Here is a 10,661-nt window from a genome sequence, read left to right on the forward strand (position 1 = left end):
GCCCGGAAGAAAGATAAGAAAAAGTCCGCCTGTGCCTGCTCTGAACGAGAAAAACTTCCCAAGCATCCTGCAGCCCGCCGATGTGCCAATCCCAGTGAGCTTTCCGTCAACTTCCAACGCCTGGACAAACCAACAGAAGGATGAACGGAAAATCGACCCCCGTACTAGAGCAGGAGTACGAAATTCACCCTCGAATCCCTCCACGGAAGGTAACAAGGATGCGCTCTACGGATTTGACGAGCTGTGGACCATCTTCAACGAGTTCTGCGATCGTATGAAGCAGTGCAAGAATAAATCGGACCAAGTCCGAGTCGTTGGCTATATGGTTTGCAAATATGGGGTCAATTGAGCCTCGCTGCATCCGTATTGCCAACTGGAACGCTCGCTCTGTAAGGGCGAAAAAGATCGAACTGAGCAACTTCCTTGCTCAACAAAACATCGACGTAGGAGTTATCACCGAAACCAGGCTAAATCCAACATCCAACTTCTCGCTCCCCAACCACACCATGGTTCGGCTAGACCGCCCTAACTCCAGCAGTGGCGGTGTTGCTGTGATCGTCAAACACGGCATCCGCTACGAAATCTTCCCGCATCCGAAGACGAGTATCATCGAAGCCATCGGAGTGAAGATCCATGCTCTCCATGGAGGCATCATGCTGTTTGCTGTCTATTATCCTCGTCAGTGTGGGGAACGCAACGGTACATCCAAGCTCTACGCAGAAGACCTTTCAAAAACTCACCGATACCAGAACCGGCTTTGTGGTGGCTGGTGACCTCAACGCGCGCCATACACTGTGGCGGAACCGAAGTTGCAACAAAAATGATGATCTGCTGACGGAACACCTTAGCTCAGGCACGTGTGCTATCCACTTTCCAGACGAACCAACCTTTCTATCCCCAACTGGTACTACGTCGACACTGGACGTCTTCCTAACCGACCTGGCTCTGTCTAAGCCGGTCACCCACCACGAACTGAGCTCCGACCACTACCCGGTGGTGTGCGAACTCGAACTGGATCCAACACCTGCTCCGGTCCAGATGAGGAGAGACTATCATCGGGTCAACTGGGTCACATTCAACCGACTGGTGGACACACGCCTACCTGATGACGAACTGATCCTGCCATCGGTTGAAGCCTTAAACAACCAGCTGCAAATCTTCGAGGAAGCAATTCATGCCGCAGAAGAATCCTGCGTCCGTTGGGTACCGGTAAGGCGCCAGTTTACCGCAATTGGCGCCCAAACCTGTAGGCTAATCCAACAGCGAAACACCATCCGACGGCAATTTTAGCGTACGGGCTGCCTGCTGAAGAACAACAAGCCGCCATCCTCAACCGAATCATCGCAGACCGGGTGGCAATAATTCGAAACGACCAGTTCGCTGCTGACATTGGTCAAATGGGTGACCATTCAAAGCCCTTCTGGAAGGTGGCAAAACTACTGAAGCAGAAACCGAAAGCGATAACACCCCTGAAGGACGATCAAGGAGGCATTCTGGTGTCTCCTCCCGAGAAAGTGAATGCTATCGCCAAAAAGCTCGTCTTGGCGCACAACATCGGAGACAGCATGGTAAGCCCACACGAGGACATGGTTCGACAGACTATTACCCAGCTAGAACATCAAATCCACGACATTCCGGAGGCCAGCCAGGTATCAGAGAGGGAAGTGAACGCTGCGGTTAAATGTGGCAAAAATATGAAAGCGCCAGGCAACGATGTCATCTTCAACCTGGTACTGAAGAAACTGTCCAGCAAAGCTTACGGTTTTCTGGCGGCCATCTTCACAAGATGTTTCGAGTTGGAACACTTCCCGACCAGATGGAAAACAGGGAAAGTTTTCCCCATTCTGAAGCCAGGAAAGGACCCGACTCTACCGACAAGCTACAGGCCCATCACACTGCTGTCAGCAGTGAGCAAAGTCTTCGAAAGGATCATACTTCAGCGCATGTTGGGGCACATCGAAGAGCATGAGGTCATCATACCGGAACAGTTCGGCTTCCGGAAAGGGCATTCCGCCGTTCAACAGCTGGTTCGAGTGGAAAACATCATCTACCGAAACAAATCACTCTCCAACAACACTGCCATGGCACTACTAGACGTCGAAAAAGCATTCGACAATGTGTGGCACGACGGGCTGATTCACAAACTTGTCCAGTCCAGGTTCCCGCTGTACCTGATCAAAATGGTGAGGAGTTACCTGAGTAATCGGCATTTTCGAGTCCATCTCTATGGATCCCTATTCCAGCTGGAGTACCACAGGGCAGCTTACTGGGCCCAATCCTCTACAGCATATTTACATCAGACGTGCCTCCACTTCCCAGTAGGTGCAAATTATCGCTGTACGCGGATGATAGCGCGATACTGGCAAATGGACGAATGCCAAAGGACTACCGAGCCCGGCTGCAGCGTGGGGTAACTGCATACGTCGACTACCTTGCTAGCTGGAAAATCAAAGTTAATGAAGCGAAAACACAAACAATAATCTTAAAGCACCGACAATCGCAAAAGCTCTCACCACCGGAAAGTTGTCGAATAACGATCAACGGTATTCCCGTCGAATGGTCCAGCAAGGCAGGCTACCTCGGTGTAACCATCGACGACAAACTGCTCTACAATGCTCACACAGACAGCCTCAGAAAAAGATGCATCGGACTGATGAAGAAATTATACCCGTTGACATGCCGTAGGTCGCGGTTGTCGCAACGAAATAAAATCGCAATCTTCAAAATGATAGTCGCTCCGGTAGTGAACTATGCCATGCCAGTATGGGGTTCCTGTGCCGAGACCCATAAAAAGAAACTCCAGGTAGTCCAGAATCGTCTGCTAAGGAACATAATGAATGCCCCCTACGACATCCGAATAACAGACCTGCATCGAGCGGTCGGATGCAAGACAGTACAGGAGCGAATAGAAGACTCCTACGTCAGTTTTGTGGAGAAGGCTCTCTCCTCAGAGCACCAACTCTGGTTATAAAATTTTAGTGTAAGTAGGATTTTCAAATTTAAATATCGATGGTTGAACCATCAAAATAATGCACATATGGAAAAATGCAATAACAGATATTAAAAATATTTAACGAGGAATCCGAAGTTGAAAACAAATATTGTAAATCTCTTAAAATGTTCAACATTGTACAAAACAAAAAGAATTAAATAAAGAGCAATTTTAATGTAAATATAATTTCACCCCATCAGTTTCATTACTAAACCGTACCGGTTACATACGGACGCTATCTTGAAAGAATTCTGGACGGACTAACCAAAAACAAGGATATATTCGGCAACTGGCACCTTTTGATGCCTCGAAATTGTGTAATAGAAGCGGCTAAATGAATTTTCTGTTTTACAAAATGCTGCTGCGGCGGATAAAACCTTGCAAATATGCATCTTTTTGTTGGTGTTCATTTTACGACAGCGGCCGGCGCCCCATCATTTAGATTCCAAAACCGCACCAGTAACATGTGGACGCTAGGTGTTAGCAGCTGAAAGGAGGAACGACAAAAGAGTACCGGTCATATTGTGCCGGTTTCACCCGTAATGCTGGTGGCTGTAAGTAATACATGGCTACTGCAATATACTAAAATGACTGGAATTCTGGACGAATAACCAGTAAACGAGAATAATCGGCAACTGGCACCTTTTGGTGCCTCGAAGTTTTATAATAGAAGCGGTTAATTGAATTTTCTGTTTTACAAAATGCTGTTGCTAGCGGAAAAAACCTTGCATAAATGCATGTTTGTGTTGGTGTTAATATTACGACCTTGGTCGGCGCAGCTTTCAAGAAAATTTTTCCTTACCATTCCATCATCTACTTAGCTCCTCCTTCTTTCTCATTATCTGACGAAGCCTTGGTATAAAACGTACCGTTCGAACATTTCACCCCATCATTTTGATTCCAAAACCGCACCAGTGACATACGGACGATACGGATTTTTGTAATAAAGGTTTACAGCTATAGTAATTTGCTAGCAGTTTCGTCTAGTGCTAAAACGAATATATTGAGAATCTTCGCAATGTCTCGACACATGAACATGATCTATAAGCGCAATTCTCGGAATACATCGAATTTGTTAATTCTAATGTTTGTCTTGTCATTTCAAACTACGAACAAATGCTTTTCTTATTCGAATACCTGGGAAGCGGGGATGCCAATATAAATAAGGTTTCTTCCATATATGTCATTTCTTTTTTTTATTAATTTTTGTTCAAAGCGCTCTAATGTCAGCAAATAAGAAAGCACTGTTAGATGAAAAATATAGAGTCCTACGTCATGCGGTCGTCCTACTATTTTAAATACATGAAGTTTGGCTGGGGTGGAGCTAACCTAGCTTGAGCTTTATCTATTTAATGTCAAACAATTTTTAAAATTAAAATTTTTGCTTGAATCGTTCTGGTCTCCAACTTCAGATAGTTTCGTTGAGTTTGCTTTTTGCTTAGATAGGAAAATTTTACCCAATTCGCAAAATGAAATGATTGTCTTGGTAGTGCAGTTACGAACAAAGGTTTGATTCGAATATGTATGAAATGACAGCGATTAAATAAGAGAGATCCATTCTTCTAGTATATATTATTATTTATAACGTTTTAACGTCTCAGCATTCAGAAATGCACTGTTAGATAAAATTGCAACAAATACTGGAGTTGCAATTCCCCTTACTATTTGTTTTAATGGAATATAAAAATACGGTAGTCAACGTCATGCGGTCGTGTCTTGAATACCACCCTCCTACTATTTGTTTATGCTTTCGTTATAATTTTCGTATTCAAAAGTTTGCCACTACTTCTCGATACACTCCTTACTGAGGGCATCTCTTCAAGCAGTGGCAGTGGTGTAGAGTTTAGGGCCTAGAAGCAAAGACATCGACCACTCGCAACGGAAGAGGTCGTGTTCTTTCAAACCAGGCAAGGACCATGCTTGAAGTGCTGATGATTAGTCATCGGCAGAAAAAAAAAACGGAAACGCACCAGAAAGAAACTGATCCTTCCAACCAAAACAGCCATCGGCTATCGGCTGCCAGCCGTCCGCGCGTATGTAACTGCAACAATCGGTTATCTAAGCTGTTATCGTTCTGTATTGGTGCACCAGCCAGCCATCAGTCGTTTGATAGATAAAGAGACGGACGCGTGACACCGTCTCGCGTTATCAAAACCATCCCCGGGCAATAATAACAATCAATTCGCGACCAACTGCTCGCTCGTCAAGGGCATTTTTCTTCTAGAAGTTGTTCAAGTGCCCTCGCGCATTGTGCTGCGCAAATTTTGTGTGTGTGTGTTTTTTTTTTTTGTGGTGCACCAGGCAAGCAGAGAGATGACACTCCGGGAGAACACCTCCGAAACGGCCCACCGGAAGTATTCGGTTTCCCAATCGGGCAAGTATAAATCGCGACCGAAAATTCGACCCGCTCTCAGTGGTGATTTGTTCCGACCGGATTTGAGCGCCGAATTGACAGCGAAAACCGTAAGTGCCCAATCTTGTTTCCAACGAATCCGTTTAGTGTGAATGATGACGTTTTCACAGAATACTATCGATCTCAATGAACGTAACCGGGAAGGATCGGTTGGTGAAACCTGTGGCAGGGATAGTGGAACAGCCGGGAACCAAATGCAGCAAAAGCAGGGACGACAGTCCGTGCCGGGAGAGGTGATCGAGACGGCCTTATGAGAGCCGGTCGCTCATTTAGGGGACCTACAAGAAAAAGAGGCAGGAAAAGTTAAGCGTGTTTTGTACTCTAGAAGACGCTGGACGCCTGCCGGCAGAAATAATGATGGCCGACATCGACGCCCGAAGCGGGACGAACTGAGCTGCTTATCTGTGATGCAATAATTTTTTCCCTTCACTTTTTGGTTCTTTAGTGAAGGGTTGGTTGTGGTAGTGTTTATGTTTCAATTTTACCTGACATAAGATTTCGTAGAAAAAAGTGTACTTAGTTATATTGTTTTATTAAGCGAGAGAGAAAAAAAAGTAAATAAAGTACCTGCTGTGAAGCACACTCAAAACGAAAGTGCAGTGATAAGTTATTAACCCTTTCGCGGTCGGCTTATCAATATGGACTTTGCATGCGCGTTGATTGTGGTAAAATTATATTGAGTGTCCTTATTTGAGTTTCGCATGTAGCTGAAAACACGATCGACAAAAAGAAGGGTTTTATCCACAAGATGGTAAAAGCGAGCGGGGGTTGATTCTAGAAGCTGAACATGACCCCCTTCATTGCGCGTCGGAACAATTGAGTGACAATAAAATTATACCCGAGATAAGTGAAGATCGGTAAACAAATGCAGTTGAAAGAGCCGCTTCACGGAAAGCATGGTTGATAATGTTGATTTTTTTGATAAATTCTGCTCATTTTTTCTGTTTAACCAGGGCCTCAACCAACGACCCGTAGACTAACGAACAGGTGCTACCGGTTTTGCTGACTCGTGCGAAGGCGTGACAGCCGAAGATTTTTCCTCTCCCGAAAACTCAATGGGACTTAGGTTATACCTTGCATCTAGATGAACGTGACGACTGATGGCGGTTATGATGATGATGAAAGTGATGACGACGATGAATATGATGATAAAAAAAATTGTAATAATTTCTAGGATGATAATGATGATGATGGAAAGGGAAAGAGAAAGAGCAAAAACATAAAAAAGATGATGATGATGAGGAAGGAAGAAAAAAGAGATGATGTTGATGATGATTGACTATAATGATGATGGGTAAGGTCAGGACCGGATTTAGTGGAGTGGGGGAAGGGGGCAAATGCCCCGGGCCTTTCGATTCGAGGCCCCCACCCCTAGTCCCGGGGGTAAACGTGGAAACAGAGTGAGGACGTTTTTTTGTCACTCGCCAGCTTTCAGCGAATTCAAATTTCCTTACCTCTACATGTTTCAGAAAAAAGGGCCCCATGAAAATATCTGCCCCGCCTTCCCCAGCACCTGATTCCGGCCTGGGTAAGGTGCTATTGATGATAACGATGATGATGGCGGGGATGATTGATGGTTATGGGAATCTTGTTACTGACAATAATTGAATAACAATTATTGTGATTTGATTGTAATGAATTATAAGATGGTACTGCTGATGGTAGATTTAGGTGAACTTTCTCTCTCGCGGAGATCCTTTGTAACAAGTGTGGAATTAAATTGCCTGGCTGATGCATAATTACAGGGCGGAAAAGTACCTCTATCGGGTTTTTGGATTCTTGTTAAAACACTGTAGGAAAAAAAAAAAAAACAAATAAAATAAAAACTTACCGCGTTCATTTCCTTTTTCCTTTCGCAGTCGGCGGTGGTGAAACTCCAGAATACGAAAAGCAGCTGTTTTCAAGCTGCTCCAGCAGCTCGTGCTATCAACCAACTCCAGCTAAAATGGTCTTCGGCGGGGTGGTGCTTGCTTGCTCTTTTACACTACGAAAAGTGAAAATTTCCATTTTGGAATCAGAGTGGTCACATGTTGATTTAATTCGAGTCCGAAAATCTATTGTATGGATGTAACAGACAGTTTCGTCCACCATCTCTGAGTAATCAAGTAATCAGGTTCTCTTCCCTGTCGTTGCATATGAGAGTGGCTGTCACGTTTCGGTTCCTGATTCCGTTGATATTCTTGTAGAAGCCCCTCGCATCGTGTCTGGAAAAACAACCCTCCGCCTCAGCAATGCTGATGTTTCTTCCGGCGGAGGAGCTTCTGTTCAGAGGCTTAAGCTGCTCGGTATCACCCTCCGTCTGTTTATCTGTCGCTCGCTGGTTTACTTACTTTCCGAGTATCGATCGCAAGATTGTACGCTCGAAGACCCAAGGGCTCGTCGATCAGGGGGTCGATGTGAAACCGTCAAGCGTCGTACGTAACAGATTAATTAGTTTCATTGGAGAACCATTATCTAGTATTATTTGCCACAGCTTGTTGCGTTTCACTGTATCGTACGCCGCCTTAAAGTCAATAAACAGATGATGTGTCTAAAAGTTATGTTCTCGAAACTTGTCGAGGATCTGTCTCAAGGTAATCATCTGGTCCGTTGTAGATCGCCCCACTCGAAAACCGCATTGGTATTCTCCAACAAAGGCTTCCTGCAACGACCTCAGACGCTGGAACAAGATATGGGAGAGAATTTTGTAGACGGAATTGAGGAGGGTTATGCCTCGATAATTACTAAAGTCGAGTCAATGTCTTGTAGTTAAGGCATATGAGTCCTTCCAACCAGTCCGTAGGTAGATGTTCCTCAGACCATACCCTTAGGATAATCTGGTGCATTGCACTACGACTTTCGAAAAATTCGGCCAGTAAGCCGTCCTCCCCAGCGGCTTTGTGATTGTTGGTGGGCCTCCCCAATTTCTATTCTGTTCCTCTCGACGACTTTCCTGTCTTCCTCCACTTCAACACCACTGTTCAACACCACTTCAAAATGTTGCTTCCCACGCCTGGTCACCTGTGATTTATCGGTAATAGGGATCCCCTCCCTGTCATTACACATGGCAGGTACTGGCAGTTCTCCGCCTCCGCGAGGACGCGATCGTAGTGCTCACGTTTCTCACGGTGGTGTAGACTCTTTTCGGCAACTCTGTGACGCGTCACACAATTAGCTGCTACTAACGTGTTGGCGTAGGCTCGGTTCTTCTCCTCCGTCAGCTCTAGGCACTCAGCATCGAACCAACCACTACGCGTGGTTCCCGTTGTCATGCCTATTACTTCTCGCGCTGTTTTGCTGACCGCATCATGGATGTGCTTCCACTGCTTGTTCCAGCTGGTTCACCGTATCACCGGTGTCGATCTTTATATCGTGTTGTGAGCACTTTCCATACGTTTTCTCAAGGAGCTCATAGAACTCCTCCTTTGTCGTTCGTCGGTTTTACCGTTTGTCGGCGCGTACATGTTGATAAGGCTGTAGTTGAAAAATCCACCCTTGATTCTCAATACGCTTAGACGGTCATTAATAGGCCTCCACCTAATGACACGATTCATTTGGTTTCCGAGTAGCATGTGGTACTTGAATGAAGTGCCCGCGGTCGGATCAACCGCCCGGAGTTCACGTTCTCCAGTTTTATGCCAACGCACCCCTCGTATGGCTGCTACCTCCTCTTCTGCCTTCCGTAGCTCTCTAACCAAGATGCCCGCGCGTGCCAGCTCGAGCAGAGTCCTAACATTCCTTGTCCTTTTTCGTTTGCCTAGGTCTATACCGATTGTTCCGATTCGTATCATTCTCTGGATTGTTCGTAGTATGTTTATTTCAGCACGCTGCCTTACTAGGGCTGCGATGCCTAGTATCGCGACGGGGCTGCCGTCTAGGGTGTAGCTAGCGAGACACCGTATTTCATAGTTCAGCCGTCTGCTCCGGAACAGTCGCTGTTTGAGCCGCCCCTAACCTGGAGAACAGACGCTCAGGCAAACTGTTCTCCAAGGAGAACAATTCCCCCTTACTTGTCAGCATACGACCAAGTTCCCACCGGTTCACCGATCTTCCCTTGGTTGTTCGTATCCTCGTCGGTACCACGTGGAGGTAGGGATAGGAGTTGCTGGGCTTATGCTATGAACCACACTGGGGTCTATTTTATGCCAACTAGTACGGGTGTACTGCTGGTACGCATCGCCAAGCCGTTTACCAACCGAAATGCTCAGCCGACTCAACCTCAAAGCAATCAAAGTTGCAAATCCGCCTTTCTCTGATTATCTCTCACTGGAACTGTCATTGTTGTTACTATCATCTTGTGTCATGATTGAAGCGTAAGCTAAAGATGAAGATAAAATAGAACTCGGATTTATTTCACCGAGATCCTCCTTCTCCAGCCCTCTTGGATCCCACAAAATTGTTAAGCGAACAACGGATAGCCCCTCGATACTGGCAGCACTTATATTTTGCCAGTCTAACAGAGCAACAGTGTCTACACACATTTTGTAAGCGATTACATCATTCTTTTAATAGCATATTTCATAACCGTACCGCGTGGTTCTTTTTCTATAAACGTTCCGATATAATCCGTGTTTTTCATTCCGCTGGACAACATTCCGCTGTGAGTCTATTCCGTTAAGTCCACAAAAATATTATTTTGTAAGTCTCTTCTGTCTATTACTTTTGATCGTCGAGAAAGCTTGTAGGATGGATCGAAGCAAGCTGTGATCAAGAACGGACTTGAAAATGTTTCTCGTCGGAATTTTTCATCGTTTTTTCAAGTTTTTAAGTTATATATTTTCTATCTGGAAAAGTGATGTGTCTACGTTTATTGAATGAAGGCCGCTGTTGTTTCGGTGTGAATTCCGAGTGTTTGATTTGAATCGCGATGAAGTGTTCCGAGGGTTGTCGAGTACGGTTGGAGATAGTGCAATAATGTCGACGTATTTTATTTAGCCTTCCCGTCGCGTAATCGTTATATTTTAAGTGCAAAGGGTGGAGTAAAAGGTAATACGAAATGTGGCGGTTTCGTATTATCGGTGAGAGTGACGTCAATGTTGAAATCCGTGAAAGATTCGTGCAATTTTGTGGCTAATTTGTGAGAGCTGCATTTCGTTTTCGGTAGCGGAGCACGTTTCCCGCTAGCCCTTGCCTTGTCATAAGTGTGTGTGAGTAAGTGCAATGTGAACAAGGAAAAGCGAGAGAAGTGCGAGTGCAGGATGACCGTTGCTCTTGCGTGCGGCACATTCTCGCACTAGCATGATAGTTCAGAGAGGACGCGCAATTATTTGCAATTAA

The 10,661-nt window shown here is 45.4% G+C and overlaps 1 protein-coding gene across 1 annotated transcript; it reads left to right on the forward strand.

Annotated features, from left to right (window-relative positions):
- Positions 1-5,115: 5,115 nt before the first annotated feature.
- LOC129734096 (uncharacterized) lies at positions 5,116-7,178 on the forward strand. Its single transcript, XM_055695823.1, has 2 exons — positions 5,116-5,455; positions 5,516-7,178. Exons 1-2 carry the CDS (start codon positions 5,306-5,308, stop codon positions 5,657-5,659), a joined length of 294 nt encoding a protein of 97 aa, XP_055551798.1. The 5' UTR covers positions 5,116-5,305; the 3' UTR covers positions 5,660-7,178.
- The last annotated feature ends 3,483 nt before the right edge of the window (positions 7,179-10,661 follow it).

This window comes from Wyeomyia smithii, chromosome 1 (genome assembly GCF_029784165.1).
Source record: "Wyeomyia smithii strain HCP4-BCI-WySm-NY-G18 chromosome 1, ASM2978416v1, whole genome shotgun sequence".
Lineage (NCBI taxonomy): Eukaryota > Metazoa > Arthropoda > Insecta > Diptera > Culicidae > Wyeomyia > Wyeomyia smithii.

Excerpts from the sequence above, each read along its gene's own strand:
- LOC129734096 (XM_055695823.1), top strand. The coding sequence starts at position 5,306 with ATGACACTCCGGGAGAACACCTCCGAAACGGCCCACCGGAAGTATTCG. Across the intron at positions 5,456-5,515 it reads CCGAATTGACAGCGAAAACC|AATACTATCGATCTCAATGA; the intron begins GTAAGTGCCCAA and ends ACGTTTTCACAG.